The 20,777-nt window shown below is 39.4% G+C and overlaps 2 protein-coding genes and 1 long non-coding RNA gene across 4 annotated transcripts; all 3 read right to left on the bottom strand.

Annotated features, from left to right (window-relative positions):
• Positions 1 to 343: 343 nt before the first annotated feature.
• LOC111474512 (cationic amino acid transporter 1-like) lies at positions 344 to 2,485 on the bottom strand. Its single transcript, XM_023119566.1, has 2 exons — positions 2,065 to 2,485; positions 344 to 1,696 (listed from the first exon to the last, which is right to left on the bottom strand). Exons 1-2 carry the CDS (start codon positions 2,483 to 2,485, stop codon positions 363 to 365), a joined length of 1,755 nt encoding a protein of 584 aa, XP_022975334.1. The 3' UTR covers positions 344 to 362.
• A 10,928-nt stretch (positions 2,486 to 13,413) lies between these two features.
• Positions 13,414 to 15,169, bottom strand: LOC111474510. Of its 2 annotated transcripts, none has more exons than XR_002716037.1 (2): positions 15,134 to 15,169; positions 13,414 to 13,597 (listed from the first exon to the last, which is right to left on the bottom strand). It is a non-coding gene; the product is annotated as an uncharacterized LOC111474510 (long non-coding RNA). The 2 variants fall into 2 exon arrangements; XR_002716038.1 differs by having other exon boundaries at positions 15,053 to 15,134.
• Positions 15,170 to 19,049: 3,880 nt separating this feature from the next.
• On the bottom strand, positions 19,050 to 20,402 carry LOC111474509 (cationic amino acid transporter 1-like; the record flags this gene model as incomplete). Its single annotated transcript, XM_023119565.1, has 1 exon — positions 19,050 to 20,402. A coding segment is annotated over one exon (1,334 nt), but the record flags the coding sequence as incomplete, so codon positions are not given.
• Between the last annotated feature and the right edge of the window lie 375 nt (positions 20,403 to 20,777).

The following is a 20,777-nucleotide window of genomic DNA, read 5'->3' as shown; positions in this document are numbered from 1 at the left end:
CCATTTATCTCGTATCAATTGAATAACTTCTCTCTTAAATTATTCAATACTTTACTTTCGCAATTTTTTGTATTTTTTATAGCATCTATTATAATTACACAAAAATAATAATAAAAAGTCTTGAACTTGTAATAACGTCAACCATCAAGATCTTAAAAAAAAATATTATAAAAAACATATTATAGCGTTTTGTTTAGCTATAATTTTTTACATGTACAGACAAAGTAGAGAGAGAGCTCAAACATATACAATCAAACCACCATCCTTGCCAACATGAATGGTAGCTAACACAATGACAAACATAAACCACAAATCCCCTAATCAAAGCACTAAGCCAATCATTATAAATTCGAAAGATCCATTCACAAACTGCTATTAACTTCTCTTGCTGTAGTCTTGGACTCCATGACCGAGTCATAAGAAGCATGTAATCCAATCAAGATATAGTAAATCAACAGAATCCCAGTCCAGATTCCAAACCTTTCAAATGAGGCTTTGTCGATGGAGCCAAGAAGGAAAAGGTTGATAGCGATCGACAGTGAAGGCAGCCATGGGACGAGCGGCACGCCCCACACGCGAGGCTTTTTGGCCTGTGGGACACCGAGCCATAGGGCCAGAGTTGAGAGAAACCATACGGAATTGGACAGCACCAAGCCGATCCAGCCGTCGCTTGAGCCCCAGTACACGGCAGTTGCTATTGAAGATCCCACGATTAGAACCAGACAAATTATGAGCTTGTTTCGGTCGGATGGTGTCGTTTCACCGCCTACGTAGTAGCGTCGGACGATCAGGCCGATGGCTACCAGCATGAAGATGAAGAGGGTGGAGATAGAGAGGAGGTTCGAGAGGATTCCCAAGCTTGTAAAGAAGGCGATTATTGCTGTTGCAGCGAGCATTGTGGCTGTTGCATTCACTGGAGTGCCAGTCCTTTCATGCACTTTGGCGAACCATGGTGAGATCATGTGGGTTCTAGCAATGTGGGTGAGATAGCGTGCCTGTCCAACAGCATTAACCAACAACACGGTGGTAATGCCTTTAATAGCACCAGCAGCCACAATGTACTTAGCCCAACCCCATCCAACAGCCTCAAAAGCCACTGAAAACGGCGCATCCTCGTCAATTTGTTGGTATGGTTGCATCAAGCACAAGGTAACTGCAAGAATGCAATAGGCTAATGTGGTGATCACCATTGATCCAACAAGACCAATAGGTATATCTTTAGCAGGGTTCTTAGTTTCCTCAGCCATTGTCGAAACGGCATCGAATCCAACGAATGCAAAGAACAAAACGGCAGAGGTTACGAATATGCCACGAGGGCCATAGGGGGCAAAGGGAGTGAAGTTTTTCGGGTTGGCCTTGGTGAGGCCGGCAATGACAATGAAGAGGATGATGGCAACGTGGAAAATGGAAGCAATGTAGTTGAAGCGGGAGGAGCCTTTGGTGCTGGCTACAGCCAAGGTGCAAATGAAGATGATCACAATGATGGCGATGGGGTCGAGCTGGTTGTAGGAGTCGGGGAAAGACGAAACGTGGATGCGAAAATCGTTCGGATGGTGATTGCACAAAGTGGCAAAGTATGAAGTCCATGAACGGGCCACAGCAGCGTTGCCAATTATATATTCGAGGAGGATGTTGCCCGCTGCTATGAATGCCACGAAGTCTCCTAGTTCTACTCTTAGGTAGGCGAATGATCCACCTGAACAAATAATTACAATGGGCTAGTGAAGTTACTAATTTAGAAAATCTAAAAGGGAATGTAGAATAATTTTAAATTTGGATTATTGTAAAAGTAGGGTTGAATTCAAAATATTTTTACCCTTTATATTTATAGATATTTTATACTTCTTGAATTCAAAATCTAAATTTTGTTTCAACCCATTAAGATCTCATAATAAAAATTTCAATACAATATCACTTCACGCCGTTATTTCTACCACAAAAATGAGACCCATCTCTACCACAAAAATAATATCCACTTCATTAAAGAAGAGAGAAAAAAAATTAATTTAAAAAATAAATAATATTTTAAAGAAAAACAGAGACCAAATATAAAAGGGCACGTACCAGCTGTTGGGATCTCCACGGCAAATTCAGTGTAACAGAAAACGGAAAGCATGGCGGAGACACCGGAGATGACATAAGACAAGACGACAGCTGGGCCGGCGTGTTTCTTAGTCTCAAGACCGGTGAGGACGAATATTCCGGCGCCGATGACAGCGCCGATACCGAACCACATAAGGTCCCACCATGTGAGGCTCTTCTTCATCTCGTGTTGGCTGCGAGCCTTCATCTCGATGAGCTCAATGTGCTCCCCGGACCTGGCCGTGAGCCGATCCAAGAGCCGGGTCGGCGTCGCCTTCAACGCTTTAGTGTAATTTCCCCAACTCTTAAACGACTCCTCGGGTAGAAAATTTTGCTTCGAACAACCACAAGATCTTCTTTTGATCCCTTCTCCACCACCGGCGTCACCGTTTGGTTGACTCATTATGAATTTACACAGAAACAGTCAACCAAAAAAGAAACTAATCAAGAGGATCAATTAACTTAAGACAAGACGGGAGAATAAGAAAGGAAAAGGGGGTTTATAAAGGAAGCAGAGACGACCGGTTACAGCCGGTACACACAGTGGTTTGAATATGAGAGGAAATTGACATGTGTTGGTTAATTTGGCAGTCACATTTGTGGTATCAAGCTGTGGTTTCTAAATTTAATCATCTCAACTGCTCAAAGGGCTTATACGACACTTCTTTAACTCCAAATCATTCTCAATTGGATCCTCAAGGATTTTTCTGATTTAATGTCGTCCCATCATAATCGAAATTATATTCCAATTAAAGCTAAATTTTAAAACTATTCTCCTAAAACTAGATTTGGTTAAATGAACCGATTGTTAACTTCAAACTGTACAGTTTTACTTAGGGTACAATTATATATAAAAATATTTATTTAACTTCATAATTACTTTACTCACTAATTTAAGTATTATAATTAGTATGTAGTTTAATAAAACTCTACAAAATAGTCTCTACGGTCGAGATTAATCGTTAGGATTTTATAATATTCTAATATTCTAATACTCTACTTGCATGAAGTCTAACACAGGGACCATTGTACGATGCAGAGAATTGAACTTGAAATTGTTGTCATGGGTTCACATAGTTGACTTGGATACAAAGTACAAAATCGAACTTTTATTAAGGATAAATTGGTGACACCAATCTAAGCTAATCAGGTAGGTGGTTGTACTATCCGCATGGTTAGAAATTTATGTTGTATGATGACACATGCCCCATAGTTCTGCACGTGTCATATGCTTGATATGTGTGAAATGTTTATGAAATGATGTGATGCGTTTGACGATATGTTTGAGATGTGCCATGTGAATGATATAATATATGTTATGGTACCATGTGTTTGACGATATGTTTGAGATATGTTCTTTCTATTTTCTTGTCTTAAATTAAACGTGTAAGTTCATGACTTCATTTGCAAATATTGTATTTCAAACTACCACCTATATTATTTATGGAATTCATGTGGTGATGCTTCTAATTTAAGCGAGAATATTTAGGACGTTACATTAGGGAGTGTGATATGTGATGAGAGAATTAGGGTTGTCCTGCATGATTTTTTACGCCACGAAGAAAAATAAGGGAACCTCATGCATATTTGTATGTTCACGTGCATCGCTATTCCCTATGAGACAAAAATGACGAGTACGGACGCGTACACTATGAGACAAAAATGATTATCATGCTTAACATAGTTCAACGATGATCGCTATTCCCTCTGGGTGTTCGACAATAGTACAGAGTAGCTAGCCCTACCAGTCGGTCCAGAGGGTGCGCGAGCCTGCCTGGTGGGCCCATGCTCGCACATGTGGGTAGTGTGCAGCGAAGTACCATATATCCAATTTGCCAAGTTTGGAGAGTAGGTTTAGAGAATACGATTTAAAATGATAGGTCTCATCGTTATGCATGTGTTTGCATTCACCAACACCAATTGTGGGATCACTTAATGAATATTTCTTAAAATATTGAGGTCTTGTGTTATTCTTAAATTTGAGGTAACGGCAAGACATCCATGTGTGGTTAACGATCATAGAACCTGTGTTAGTGTAGTTGCATTTTCACTTCTTAGATATTAGGTTAGATTAGGGCATCGTTTTAATTTTTTCTTTGGTTTTACTTATATTTCACATTGAATATTTTTCGTTGTTTTGGTTTTAAGACTCTTAATGCAAACAGATAAGTTCATAATATTATTTTATTAATTATTTTAAAGAATGTATCCACATAAAATTTATGTTAGATCATGCTAAAAAATAATAATTAAACAAATCAACTAATCTCATCCCTCCTCCAACGTCTCACATGCCCACTTTCCCCTCATCCCTCAACCAACTCCCCCCTTGCTCCCTCCCTTTCTTCCAATTCTCATTACATTATCTCCACATTTGTCCTAACACCACAAGATCTCCCATCATAAAAAATGAAAATCTTTCTCTTACAATTACAACATGAATCAATTTTGTCACATCGTTACAAGCTTCAAATGACAAGTTAAGCTAATCTTAAAAATAGAATAGAACGTCGGCCAAGGCCAACCAAGTAAATGACGTTATTATTGACATGGTTATATTTGATGCTGACACGTGCCTCGTGGTTATGCACGTCATATATTTGATATGTGTGATTGTTTATGAATCGATATGACATGTATATGTTATAATATGTGAATGATATGAGAACTCTTACATCATGATATGTTTGAGTAGGATACGAGAATGATGCGATGAACGTAATGTAATGATATGACTAAGATATTAATATAACGACACGGTTAGGTTATGTATAGAAAATGATATGGTTATAATAGATTGAAAAAACGATTTGTATAGGTTATGTATAGAAAATGATATGATTATAATAGATTTATAAAACTATATGGTTAGGGTACGTTCGGAGAACAATATGACTAAGGTATGTCCATGAAATGATACGACTATGAGATGTATAAGGACAATAAGGTTATGACAAGATTAAAAATACGATAGGATTAGGATATGCATTATAGGGTAGGTTTTGTTGGATTCAAACTCTCGTCCAAATATAACATATTTGAACCGGGATGTAATAACTTGCTATATATAATGCACCCTATTAATTATTACATGGATGGTATATATTTAGATAAATAAGGTTAGAAAAGTAGTGAGTCTGTTGTATACCAATTTTATTTGACTGTATATAAAAGAAACAAAACAATGGCTTTGTTAACAAAGAAAAAGTTACCAACTTAAACTCCCAAAAAAAAATAAAATAAATAATAATAATAATAATAAAGCCTCAAACATAAACATATTCGGTTCTCATCATATTGTTTGCTTTTAAATCAAACATGATTATTAGCTCATGTTTTGCACAATCCAACTCAAAGATACAACTCTCATTCTCCCCGTGGGAAGTTGCAATTTGGAATCATATAAAGGATTCAATTCTCTTGGCTTACTGCAAGTCTAAAGACAACGATTTAGGCGAACATGAAATCGAACTTGGAGCGAAATACTTTTGGACCTTTAAAGATAATTTTTGGCAATCAACACGATTTTGGTGCAATTTTAGCAGCAAACACGGACATGCTTGTGGTGAATTATTTTGGCCAGAAATGGAAAATTGGTTTAGTGATCAATGTTATAATAGTATTTGTACTCGGGCAGCAGGAGACAATGACATTTTCTTACTTCTTGGTTCTAAAGAATCATATCTATTAGAGTACACTTGGAAATGATGTCGAGTTTCATTGGGTTGATTTAAACCCAATGTCCAAGGATGTTGAGTTTCATTGGGTTGATTTCAACACAATTGTTGAACTAGACACGAGAAAACCCTTATTGTTTTTCTATTTTGAGATTGGAGGTCAATTCTTTTGTACTTGTCGAGCTAAAATGTATATGGATGATAATAAAAATAAAACATGATATATATATATATAAACTTTTTTTTTTTTTTTGGGAAAGATACAAGTTGTAAGGACCTGGCTAACTCGATGACTTCATTAAAGACAGGAAAATTTTTAGCGAAATAAAACAAGAAAATTTAAAACATAATATACATTATATCAAAATAAAGTTCATACATGAGTTTTTAAAACACAACCCAACATTTAAGACACAAAATACGGAATGGACACAAAACATTTTAAAATAAAAAGATTGAGGACGACGGGTGAAACTTGTCTACGGCACCTACTCCAGAGTCCGCTCCCGACCTCGAAAAGCTCCTTATTACCTGAAAAATAAGGAATGAGTACAAAGACTCAGTAAGTAGCCTACTTGTAGGTTCTTAATCGTGTCCTTGATATGCTAGAGTATCACACTCTTTCTTTTCTTTTTCTTGTTCTTGTTGTAAGTACTTATGCTCTTTAGTTCTTATCCTTGACTTGTATGTTCTTATCACGATCTATTCTGAGAACCTTGGTCCTTGGATCCTTAAACTTTAGTTCTAATCCAACGGCCGGTTCTTAGGTCTTGGTTCTTGGTCTTAGAACTTAGATCTTGATCCATGTTCTAGTCATTGATCTTTGTCTTGCTCTTGGTAATTTCTAGGTTCTTGTTTTGCTCTTTTAATGATATATAGTACTAAATTATAGTTTACCTTGTATATCATATTTGATATTTTATTATAAGCAAATGTCTCCTTAACATAGGTATCTTTTCATATATTGTTATTTCCATTTATTCTATTTCCATATCCTTGCAATTTATTTGATTATACATAGGGAACTTTCACACACCATTCACTTGTGGTGGTTTAGCAAACATTCTCAGGTTCGTTCTCCAAGACACTCCCCTAAGATTTATGGCACTAGTCATGAACCTGGCAACCTTTATCCAAGGTTTCATGCGTTCCAATTGACAGAGTTTCATAATATTTGGAGGTTATCTAGTTCATGAACCGAAGCTAAATTAACTTATGGGTATTATCGTCATTTTACATCATTTCTTGGTTTACCTACTTAATCTTATCCAATGACCACCAAATTTCATATATAGTCTTAACGTACCATATCATGCATTTGAGTTCACATGCAATCGTTCATGCAATAATACAAACATGCTCAATGGGAAGATAACGTTCATCTTCATCCGGAGCGCAGATTTCACATATTTTCCTACATCCTTTATCATGCATACATTCAATATCGCATTGTCACTCTAAAATGATTTTAGAGTCGATCATATCTAGATCCTATTGATTTTCTTAATTAATTTATTTGCATGGCTTACATGCTAATATGTTAGGTCTAGCAAGCTAGGTTTATCAATTTTACAGCATGCATGCTTAATCCAAGCAGTTCCTACAAGTACTACTCGTTGGAATCCAAATGGTTACTTACATGGTTAACGCGTGTTTTCTCGATCTCGAGTCTCTCACTGGAGAGGGTTCCAAAAATTATGAAATTTCCTTGATGGGTCCTAATTCACATAATAATAAGGTCAGTATCGAAGTTGGGATGAAAAAATACCAACACGCAAAAAACGGGTGAGAATAGTGGGCTCCACGCAACTGCACGTACATGCAAGATCCCCCATGCGCTGGCACGCGCCCCCTGTCACAATCGCACTTTTAATGGCAGCGGACTTGCGATTGTGCGACACTCACTTTCCAATGACAAGTGAGCTAAGCCAATTCGTTCTTACGTCGCCTACGGCCAAGCGACGTATGCTCGAGCCTCTGACCTCAGTTTTAAGAGAAGGTCTTAGAAAACGAAGGCAGAGAGAGATTTTTGAAAGAGACGTTATATAAGCAAGAAAGAGAGAAATAACAACGGCTCACAGTATATAACCTTAGGTAGAGAGAAGTTGACAACTAGTCGTATCCCCCTATAGTACATTCTGAGGCATTTCATGCCTGACAGGCCTAAACATGATATTTTTGAAACGTCATACTTCCTAGAAATACAAAAGTAAAACACTAGAATATGAAAAGACATGAAGGGTTGGGTTTGTCATGGGCAACATGCCTTAGACGAGCATGATCGTGACATCCTCCCCCACCTAATTGGTTGACGTCCCTGTCAACCGACAACTTTCAAACCTGGTTATGTGGGTGGCGGCGGAGTCTAGATCTTCGGCGCGTTCCCAGCTGGTTTCCTCCATAGGGAGATTCTTCCATTTGACAAGGAATTCACGAATCGTCCATACAGGTCTTCCTATCTTCCTAACTCTGTCGGCTAGGATCTCTGCTATTTCTTTGATGTCTCTTTGTTTCAGATCGATGCTCGGTCTCGTGATTACATTTCACTGGTTTATACGTCCGGGTCAGGGTGATAGGGCTTCAAGTTGCTCACATGAATTATCGGGTGGATTTTCATCCATGTGGGTAGTGCAACTCTGTAGGAGGTAGCTCCGATCATTTTAAGGACTTCAACCAGACCTTCATATTTTCGAACTAGTCCTGGTCCTTTCGACTGCAAAATCTGATTCATTCTGGTCTCAACTTGATGAGGACTTGATCTCCTGCTCGAAATTGTTGGGATCGACGCTTCTTGTCCGCCCACTTCTTCATATGCTTGGAAGCTTTCTCTAAATATGCCCGGGCTATATCAGTTGTCTGCTTCCATTCTCTTGTGAAGTTTTGAGCTTGAAGGTTTTTCCCTGGATAAGGATGATCAATAATATGAGGCAAGGCCGGTTGTCGTCCACTTACAATTTCAAAGGGACTCTTCCCCGTAGACGAGCTTGTTTGACAATTGAAATAGAATTGAGTGACATCTAACAGTTGTATCCAGTTCTTCTGGTGAGCGTCGATGAAGTGACGTAAGCATTCTTCGAGCAAGCAGTTGAACCATTCTGTCTGTCCATCGGTTTGAGGATGATAGCTCGTGGAGATGTTTAAAGTCGTTCCCAAGAAGGCAAATAGTTTGGTTCAGAATGTGCCAATGAATCTACCATCCCTATCACTGATGATGCTCGACGGAATGCCCCATAACTTGACAACTTGTTTGAAAAATAGTTGGGTTGTTAGTTCAGCCGAGCATAATTTGGGAGTGGGGACGAACGTCGCGTATTTTGAGAACCGGTCTACGATAAACAAGATGGCGTCATATTTCCCGACTTTTGGGAGGTGTGTTATGAAGTCGAGAGATACACTTTCCCAAGGCTTTGTTGGCACAAGTAGAGGTTCCAAGAGTCCCGAGACTTTGGTTTTTCGACTTTATCTTGTTAGCAGATGAGGCACGTCCTTGTGTACTCCATGATGTTGTCCCGCATACTCGGCCAAAAGTACCTCTTTTTTATTAGGGCGTATGTTCTTTGCCACCTAGGGTGTCCGGCCCATAAGGTATCATGACATTCATAAATGAGCTTCTTTCTCAGTTCTCCCGTTCTTGGAACGTATAATCTGTTTCCTTTAGTCATTAGAAGGTCTCCCTCGACCCAAAACTATCGTGTCTTCCCGGCTTTATCTAGCTCAACGACAGCTTTAGCCGATGGGTCTTTGTGTAAATGTTCTTTGATGACGTCGTGCATCGATCCATCGATCTTACTTGACTGAATATAGGCTGACATGCACAGGGCCGCATGTTCGCCCTTCTGACTCAGCGCATCGGCTCCTTGATTACTCTTCCCTGCCTTGTGTTCGATTTTGAAGTCGAATTCCACCAACGACTCCTGCCACCGGGCTTGTTTTTTCGTCAATTTTGGTTGATCGAAGAAGTGGCAGATGACGCTATTATCCGTCTTCACTATGAACTGTGATCCCAAGAGATACTGTCTCCAAACTCGTAGGCAATGGACTACAGCCAGCATTTCTTTTTCGGAGACAGTGTATCTCCGTTCGGCATCATTGAGCTTTCGACTTTCATAAGCGATGAGGTGGCCTTCTTGAATAAGGACACCGCCTAGGGCAAAGTCGGACGCATCTGTTTCTATTTCAAATGGCTTTGTAACATCTACTAACCTGAGGACAGGATCTCTCGTCATGGTTGCCTTCAGATCTTCAAAGGTCATTTGACATTTATTTGACCACGACCAAGGGTGGTCTTTCTTCAGGAGCTCCGTTAAGGGGGCGGCTCGTCGTGAAAACCCTTCGACGAACTGCCTGTAGTAGTTTGCTAATCCTAAGAAGGATTGCACATCGGATACAGAAGTAGGGACTTTCCACTCTTGGATAGCTTTTATCTTATCGTTATCCCTCCCGATCTTTTCACAACTAATGACATGAACAAGGAAGTTGATGCATGTTTGTGTTCCCCTAGGGTTGTGCTATATACAACTATGTCGTCAAGGTATACTATGACGAACTGATCAGAGTATTCATAGAAAACCTGGTTTATGAACGTGCAAAACGTAGCTGGGGCGTTTGTCAAGCCAAAGGGCATTACTAGAAACCCGAAGGTCCCATATCTTGTTACGCACGTCGTCTTGGACTCGTCCCCCTCAGCGATACATACTTGGTAGTACCCTGACCGTAAGTCCAACTTCGTGAAGTATTTGGCCTCGTGAAGTTGGTCGAACAAGTCAGATATTATCGGTAGTGGGTATTTGTTGCGTACCATCACCTTTTTTAAGGCTCTATAATCTATGCATAAACCCAACGTCCCATCCTTCTTTTTCTGAAATAGTACGAGGGCTTCGTAAGGTGCCTTTGCCGGGTGGATGAATCCTGCTGTCAACAACTCATCTAGTTGTTTCCTCAATTCGGCTAGCTCAGGGGAAGCCATTCGGTATGCGTTCTTTGTTGGGGGTTTAACCCCCGGAAGGAGTTCAATTTCATGATCAATGCCTCGACGAGGTGGTAATGTTTGTGGTAAGCTCTCTGGCATTATGTCAGCATAACTGTCTAGTACCTCCTTGATTTCGTCTGGGATAGTTTCTTCAGTGGTCACTTCTTCCATCACTGTATAGCCATAAATGTAGGTTCCTCTCGTGCGAGTCCTCTTTTCAATTGTATAGCTGAGATCATTCTAAGATTACCTAGCTGCTTGATGCCTGCAGGTATTACTGTGGGGTTGCAGTCGGTGATCACCAAGCATTTCGCTAGTGGCATTGGGATAACTTTGTCTTCAAGAAGGAACTCCATCTCAAGTACCACGTGAAAGTCGTCTACGTGGACTACGACAAGGTTCAGCTCTCTTGTCCAAGTGCCTAATTTGAAGGGGACTCTTTTGGAAACTCCCACAATAGGCAAGGCCTCGGAGTTGACAATTTTCATTTTTTGAGGGTCTTTCTCTATGGTGAGTCCAAATCTTCGTGCTTCTTGATCTGTGATGAAGTTGTGAATCTCTCCTAAGTCTATCAAGGTGCACTTGATCGGTCGAGAGTTTATTGTCGCATCAACAAGCATGAGCCCTTTCTCTATTATCTCCTTCGGGTCGGCCTTCCGTTGGAGGGCTGACAAGAATTTGAGCGCACCCATTTAGGGGTTGTCTTGATCTTTCTTCTTGTCTAGCATAGTCTTGACTCTTGTGTCGTTGCTCTCTTGAATGGACACTTGGAGTGTAGTGAGAGAGTCCCGATGAGGACATTAGGAAACTTTGTGGGGGCCTTTACACAATATGTATTGTAAAGGTGTCGTCGGGTGGTTCCTTTGAGTGTAAGGTCCTCGAGATGTCCCTGCTTGGTTGTTCTAAGGAGGTCTATCTGTCCACCCGCTTGGTCTGTCGTTACTTCCGTTTGGCCTGTTGGGGCTTCCATTTCGATGACCTGGCAGCTTATATGTTTTGCCCCAGTGTTTTGGGGCCTGTGTTGTTTTTCTTTGATAACCTGCTTCGTTCCCATAGTCTCGAAGTCTCTCGGCGCTGGCAATTGCGATAGCTAGGTCTTGAATCTTTTTCTCGTGTACTTTTGTTTTGGCCCACGGTTGTAACCCATTTATAAAGAAGAACATCTTGTCCTTTTCTAATGTGCCCCTAATATCTAGCATCAGGGTCGAAAATTGTCTGACATAGTCCCTTATGCTTTCAGTTTTCTTTAGGGCTATTAGTTTTTCTATTGCTAGATGGTCTACGTTTTCGGGGAGGAATTGGTCCCCTCAACTCTCTCTTGAGGTTCCCACGAGTCTACGGTGCACAATCCATCCTCGATGTTTTGCACCTTCGTACGCCACCAAAGTTTTGCGTCGTCTGTGAGATACATCGAGACTATTGTCACCTTTATGTTGTGGGTACAAGTCGGTGTGGCTTTGAAGTACTGTTCGACATCAAAGATGAAGTTCTCCAACTCTTTGACATCCCGGTTCCCTTTGAAAGGTCTAGGGTCTGAGAACTTCAATTTGTTGGATCCTGTATTAGTTTGCCCAGCCGAGACGTTCTCCACGGCTTTCATGGTCACCTCGATACGGGTGCTCATGGTGGACATCTTTCCTTGGATGTCATCGATCGTTGCTCTGAATTCGTCAGCTAATCCATTAAACAAACTCATCATTGTATTTTGTAGCACGTTGAACTCTCCACCACGTCCCTCCTTGTGTGCTACAGAGCTATCGGATCTACCAGACGGTCTTGGGCTGCTCGTAGGAGCAACTTTTTCTTCGAGTGAGGTCACTAGAAACATCTGTTCTGCAATTGGCAACCCATCCAGGCGGTTGCCCATTGCGTCGATCACTACGACTTTTTCACTCAATTCCTTCACTCGTGCTTCACTTCCAGAAAGCGGAGGGTGTCAGGGACTTCTTTGGACTGTGGGTCGCGAAATCGGTCGCGGGTCAGTTTGGTTGTTCCAGATGCTGTTCGATTCACGTGAGCATTTTGATTTCGGTTTGACTCGAATTCGAGCGTGTTGTCGCGTCTCAACCGGTAGGCTAAATGCATTTCTCTAGCAAAATGTTGCCACGTGTGGCAGCAATTTTCTCTCTCATGCGTGTTTTCAATTTTTCAGATTTCATCAGTTTCATGTGTTCAAACCATTTGCTTCAAATTTTCGTAACTTTTCGCTCATAACTTGGATTGACTCAGTTTCTTCACCAACGTCAGAGATTTTTTATTCACCTACATCGACGTATTTTTCTTGAACATAGAATGAATTAAATACATTCAAAGATACGGAAAAACTCACGTTTTCTATTCTTGTCCATTTCACTCGAACTCCGATTAAGCTCTAATTTTGGTTCGGGATTCCTTCAAGAAGCCTGTGTGAATCCTCTTTTAATTACACACCTCAAAACTCTAGATCCATCATTCAAGAAACTCCTTAGATCCAGGCAAAATCGAAACAAAAAAGGCCATAGTCTTACCTTGTCCATTCTCTGATTTTCTGGCCGGAATGGGCGAATCCACCCCCCAAACTCCTCCTCCAGCATTAAGAGGAGTCTTGATTCGAAGTTTCTTGCCTTGGATTCGATCTCCAATGGTGGATTTGAGGCAGCAGATTACTCTATTCTACTTTTCTTTCAAAATCCTACCTTCTTCTTATCCCTTCTTCTTTTCCTCTCGTTTCTTTTGCTTTCTTGTTATGACTCAACTATCCAAACTCCTCATGTAGGAGTAGGGGCAAAATGACCTTGTCCCTATGTTGATCTTGTCAGTTTTTTTTAATCTTACAACCATCTCGAGCATAGTTTTCTTCTTCGTCGACTCGAGCCTCGGTCTCTTCAGCCTACAATAAAAAATCACGACCTAATTATCATGCATATATTTGGATCTTAAGTAGGAAAACAAAGGTTGTTGATACCTCCTAAGTTCAAGTGTTACAAAAAATAACATAGTATTTGAATAAAAAAAATGAAAAGTCACCTATCAACTTCCAAATGAAATCAACGCATACTACTATCGTATCTTGACTTCCATGGCCATTCTAACATTCATCGTCATCCTGTGCAATGACACTTTCTCTGTAATGACCCTAGATTTATACTAACCTAAAGTGGTTAATGTCATCATAACATACTCTCTTATGCAAAAAAAAAAACATTTAAAACTTCATCATAAAACACTACCATGAACTTACATGCTTTCAAAAATATTTAAAGCAACATAACAAAACTAAATAAAATATTAAAATTAAAAACATCCTATACTAACCCAAAGTCTAAATGAAATACCAATATCCTATGCATGTGCCACGGTCTTTAATTGCAATGTCATCATCAACCGTATAGAGGCGTCTTGCCTTTATCTAAAATATATGTAAATAAATGTAGCACACGACTTTAGTATTTTAAGAAATGCTCAGTAAGTGTCCCCACTTGATATCAAACACATAAACCATCACATGTCAATCAAACAAAATTGAGGGATCTTAGTGGTTAATTACTAAAACTCACAACGCGTAATTTTTACCACATGAAAATCAACATCTACCTTTACTCCTTCAAATGACTATAAATGGCTGGTTACCCGAATCACATAGCATGTAACCCTTGCCTTGTAAATCATTCACTGCAATCACCCCGGAGAGTGACCATTAGTGCCTGGTTATCCGATAGACATAGCATGTAAACTTACCACATGAAAATCAACATCCATCCTAACTTCTTAAAATGATTATCTATGGTTGGTTACCCGAAACACATTGCGTGTAACCCTTACCTTGATAACCATTTTCTTAAATCACTTCACCCTTACCTTGATAACCATTTTCTTAAATCACCTCACCCTTACCTTGATAACCATTTTCTTAAATCACCTCGTAGAGTGACTATTGGTGGTTGATTACCATCAAAGGTAACATGCATGCATTACGTCCCAAAATTGTATATTTTCATGAGCAACCAGACATTATGTCACACTACTCACATCAGAGATATTCCCAATCATCAAACATAATTATGCATGCAATAGGTCTCCAAACATTTATTTTTATAGTCAACATACATCGTATCACACAACACTCAACCATACAATACAAAACATATTCAACCCTTGTAGAAAAATAAAACAGTCAAGTTTCAATAGGAAGACCTCTTACTTGGAGAGCTTCTTTTCTAATTGTCCCTATAGATATTGGTCCAACTTCGACATAGATCGAGCCTACATTTAAACACCCAAGTTTAACCAACCCAACTTGGCGTGATACAACGACTCCTACAAATCATAGGGTTTTATTGCTTACCTTCTTCCTACGTAGAGGTTGGGTCAAATCCAAACTATTCAAAAAAGAAACCACATTGTAAATTTGGTTGGCTCATTGTACCTTGGTTACGTTTACTCCTCCAAATAGTGGTTCTGGCGATGACAACATTGTTCAATTCGTGATAACGACGACAATTTGATGCGCGACGGCGACTGGCGATGGTCGTCCGACGTGCGGTGACGGCACGGGACGGCGTGGGCGATGGTGAGGCAGGACAGCGCGAGCGATGGACGGCAACAAGATTTAAAGAAGAAGAAGATGATGATAAAGAGGCAGAACAAGGCAGCGGCTAGGGTTTTGTGAGTGGCTCGCTCGTCCCAGGCTTCGTGCTCTATTACATGGGTGGCTGATTTGGTGGCTTTATGTAGGCTGATACCGAGGATTTATTTTTTAATGTATTGGGCTTGAGCCTAGGGTTTATTTTAATGTATTGAGCCTTGGGCCCAGAATTTGCACTTTACGCATCCCACCATGTCTGGAATTGGAAGGAGTCCAAGGTCAAATCACGATTTTTAAGGATATTTCCCATCCTTAAATGTGTGTATTGCATTACTAATCCCAACAATGGAGTAACTTATTTAGTATTTCTTAAAATATTCAAGCCACATGCTACCCTTATTTTTCACGTAAGGGTAAAACGCCCCTCCATAGACGACATGAATTCTAAAATGACCATGGAAGAAATCATGATAGAGAAGTAGTATGCATTGATTTTCATTTAGTAGTTGGTAGGATGATTATTTCATATTTCATGTTCAAAGACTATGTTAGTTCTATTTTCTTGTTTTAAATTCAACGTGTAAGTTCATGGCTTCATTTGCAAATATTTTATTTCAAACTTCCACATATGTTATTTATGGCATTCATGTGATGATGCCTCTAATTTAAGCAAGAATATTAGGGGTGTTACATTGAGTGTGATATGTGATCAAAGAATGAGGGTTGTTCTGCATGTTTTATTACGCCACGAAAAAAAAAAAATATGGAGACCTCATGCATATTTGTATGTTCACGTGCACCGGGATACTTCCCCTTTATGATCAAGTATGGACGCATACACTATGAGACGAAAATGATTATCATGCTGACCATAATATGACTAAGGTATGTCCATGAAATGATACGACTATGAGATGTATAAGGACGATAAGGCTATGACAAGATTAACAAAACGATATGACAGGGATACGCATATGGAAACGATATGAGTATGAAACGTTGTGATACAATACGAAAATGATATGATATATGTTATGGTACGATATATGTGAAAAATTGATATGTTTATGCTATGAAATATTGTGATACGATATGTTATGGTATGATATGTATACGATTCGAATTGCTATGTCTGGAAATATGGAAATGTTATGATTGTTGGGATTTATGCCCTAAAGCCTCGTAATTAATTATTTAGTTTTTTAACAATAATTTATATTATTTTATTTGTGATTTAATTGTTACCCATTATATGAAAATCCAAGGTTATTAATGTAATCTTGAACAGTATGTGGTTGACATACAAGTCGATCGTGTTCAAGTAATAACCTAAAGAGTCTATAGTATATGGATAAGGTTGGGTGCCTTATTCTAGTAACACTATTGATACGGCCCACTTTGTAATCGTTACAAATGATTTGATCCAAATCATTCAAGTGAGGACATGTAAGTGGGGGTATCCTATACAATGAGTTTGTATGAGACTTGACCAAGAAATATTTAATCTCTCTTTATAAATCCATTAATTGAGAAGATTAATATTTCACATGTTGATCATATGCGACTCGATCTTAATCCTGAGTGAGTTACGAACTCTCCTGTGAGGGCTTGTCCTTTAATTTACATGGGCGAGAATGGCTATTTTAGCCGATTCAATATGCCTACTATTTATGAGAATTGACCAAATAGGGAGTTGGGAACATAATATCAAGAGATGAAATTCACTCCTTTCCATACAAGTTCCATACAAGGAAAGTAGAAGAGTTGTTTTCTTAAGTACTGATTTTGGGACTTGAACAATGGGGCCCCACCCTCTTATTGGCCTGAGAGGGACTTGGTTTATGATTGGATCATAGACAAATTGTTCATTAGAGAATCAGTGGTACTTAAGGTGAAAGATGTAATTATAGGGGTAAAACGAACTTTTGACCCAGCTGTAATTATGAACAACTCGTGAAGGATCGACTTGCTTGTAATGATTATATCGATGGACATAACTTGTTCTACAGTGCATAAGAGTGCAACTCTAGGTCTATAGTAGAGTGACCTATAGTTAATGAATGGAAATTGATTAATTAAAGAGTTTAATTAATTAATTTTGTATCATTGGAGCTTATAATCGGTAGGTCCATAAGGTTCCCTCGCTAGCTCCTAGTAACGCTAAAAGGTTCAATTTATTTGAAAGAAAATCCCAAAGAGATTGGAGAAAAAGTTTCGAGAATTCTCTAGAGATGTAATATGATTGATATGTTATGATTGACAGACAAACCGATTAACTAGCATGAGATACAGCCCCGACATACACATGAAAGATATGTTATGAAGGAAGACGCTAGCGAGATTGTATTAAATGATAATGAAAATTGAGAAACGTTGGGACCTTATACATTATTGTGTGCTCATGCATTGGGGGATACCCCTTATCCTTCTCAATAGTACAGACGCGTACGCTACGAGACAGGAGAACGATCATTATGTTAACATAATGCTGTCGTGATGATCGCTATTTGTAACGGATGTCTAACATCAATAACTACTAGAGAATTCTCGCCCCATAAAAAAGGGGGCCTAGGAGGCGTGCGAACTGACTGGTGGGTCAATACTCGCACTTGTGAACTGTGTGTAGAAAAATTAAGTACACATCCCAATTGCCCGTTATGATGACCGTCGCAGGAAAATAGACTGTTATGATAGGTATGTGTTATCATTTAACCCCAATAGTGGGGTCACTTACTGAGTATTTCTAAAAATTTTCAAGCCACCACGTGCTACTTCTATTTCAGGTAAATGCAAGGCATCCCTGAACGGCTGACGACGACATCACAACTCGAGACCATGACACATGCATAGAGTAGCCCCATTTATTTTCTTAGACTTAGCCAAGCAAGACACATGTCGGGAACATCTTTTGAGAGCGTAATGAAGGAAGTTCAATTGAGTCAATTAGCAACTGAGTTACGAAATAGACATCTTGGAAAGTAGCAAGCAGACATCAAAACGCCAAAAAGAGAGGGCAAGGAACAATGTCAAGCAATAAAACTGAGAAGTGAGAAAGAAATACCCTACAAAAGAGGTGAAATTAAAGAACACATTAACAATCACTCGGCTAATACATAATAGAGAAAGGAGGAAAATGCTCGACAAAAGAAGCAGGCTCGAACACAAAAATGAAGAGCGTAGTAGCATTAAATGAAGAGTGTAAGTGAATGAAATGGTAACGTACACAAAAATTAGGGAAACTTACATACCTACCAGGCTCAAACATTACAATGTAGGTGAACGTAATAGTAACGTACACAAAAATAAAAAAATAAAAAGGGCTAGTTCAACTACATGTTACTACCATCTTGAACCCTTGTGAATTTTTGTATTTTTTCTAATTAATTAATGTTGTTGATAATTATATAAGGTGAACCATTTATCTCGTATCAATTGAATAACTTCTCTCTTAAATTATTCAATACTTTACTTTCGCAATTTTTTGAATTTTTTATAGCATCTATTATAATTACACAAAAATAATAATAAAAAGTCTTGAACTTGTAATAATGTCAACCATCAAGATCTTAAAAAAAAATATTATAAAAAACATATTATAGCGTTTTGTTTAGCTATAATTTTTTACATGTACAGACAAAGTAGAGAGAGAGCTCAAACATATACAAGCAAACCACCATCCTTGCCAACATGAATGGTAGCTAACACAATGACAAACATAAACCACAAATCCCCTAATCAAAGCACTAAGCCAATCATTATAAATTCGAAAGATCCATTCACAAACTGCTATTAACTTCTCTTGCTGTAGTCTTGGACTCCATGACCGAGTCATAAGAAGCATGTAATCCAATCAAGATATAGTAAATCAACAGAATCCCAGTCCAGATTCCAAACCTTTCAAATGAGGCTTTGTCGATGGAACCAAGAAGGAAAAGGTTGATAGCGATCGACAGTGAAGGCAGCCACGGGACGAGCGGCACGCCCCACACGCGAGGCTTTTTGGCCTGTGGGACACCGAGCCATAGGGCTAGAGTTGAGAGAAACCATACGGAATTGGACAGCACCAAGCCGATCCAGCCGTCGCTTGAGCCCCAGTACACGGCAGTTGCTATTGAAGATCCCACGATTAGAACCAGACAAATTATGAGCTTGTTTCGGTCGGATGGTGTCGTTTCACCGCCTACGTAGTAGCGTCGGACGATCAGGCCGATGGCTACCAGCATGAAGATGAAGAGGGTGGAGATAGAGAGGAGGTTCGAGAGGATTCCCAAGCTTGTAAAGAAGGCGATTATTGCTGTTGCAGCGAGCATTGTGGCTGTTGCATTCACTGGAGTGCCAGTCCTTTCATGCACTTTGGCGAACCATGGTGAGATCATGTGGGTTCTAGCAATGTGGGTGAGATAGCGTGCCTGTCCAACAGCATTAACCAACAACACGGTGGTAATGCCTTTAATAACACCAGCAGCCACAATGTACTTAGCCCAACCCCATCCAACAGCCTCAAAAGCCACTGAAAACGGCGCATCCTCGTCAATTTGTTGGTATGGCTGCATCAAGCACAAGGTAACTGCAAGAATGCAATAGGCTAATGTGGTGATCACCATTGATCCAACAAGACCAATAGGTATATCTTTAGCAGGGTTCTTAGTTTCCTCAGCCATTGTCGAAACGGCATCGAATCCAACGTATGCAAAGAACAAAACGGCAGAGGTTACGAAGATGCCACGAGGGCCATAGGGGGCAAAGGGAGTGAAGTTTTTCGGGTTGGCCTTGGTGAGGCCGGCAATGACAATGAAGAGGATGATGGCAACGTGGAAAATGGAAGCAATGTAGTTGAAGCGGGAGGAGCCTTTGGTGCTGGCTACAGCCAAGGTGCAAATGAAGATGATCACAATGATGGCGATGGGGTCGAGCTGGTTGTAGGAGTCGGGGAAAGACGAAACGTGGATGCGAAAATCGTTCGGATGGTGATTGCACAAAGTGGCAAAGTATGAAGTCCATGAACGGGCCACAGCAGCGTTGCCAATTATATATTCGAGGAGGATGTTGCCCGCTGCTATGAATGCCACGAAGTCTCCTAGTTCTACTCTTAGGTAGGCGAATGATCCACCTGAACAAATAATTAGAATGGGCTAGTGAAGTTACTAATTTAGAAAATCTAAAAGGGAATGTAGAATAATTTTAAATTTGGATTATTGTTAAAGTAGGGTTGAATTCAAAATATTTTTACCCTTTATATTTATAGATATTTTATACTTCTTGAATTCAAAATCTAAATTTTGTTTCAACCCATTAAGATCTCATAATAAAAATTTCAATACAATATCACTTCACGCCGTTATTTCTACCACAAAAATGAGACCCATCTCTACCACAAAAATAATACCCACTTCATTAAAGAAGAGAGAAAAAAAATTAATTTAAAAAATAAATAATATTTTAAAGAAAAACAGAGACCAAATATAAAAGGGCACGTACCAGCTGT

Source organism: Cucurbita maxima, unplaced genomic scaffold, assembly GCF_002738345.1.
Source record: "Cucurbita maxima cultivar Rimu unplaced genomic scaffold, Cmax_1.0 Cma_Scf00434, whole genome shotgun sequence".
Classification (NCBI taxonomy): Eukaryota; Viridiplantae; Streptophyta; class Magnoliopsida; order Cucurbitales; family Cucurbitaceae; genus Cucurbita; species Cucurbita maxima.
Note: the sequence above shows the minus strand (reverse complement) of the source record. Positions and strands in the feature narration are given on the sequence as shown.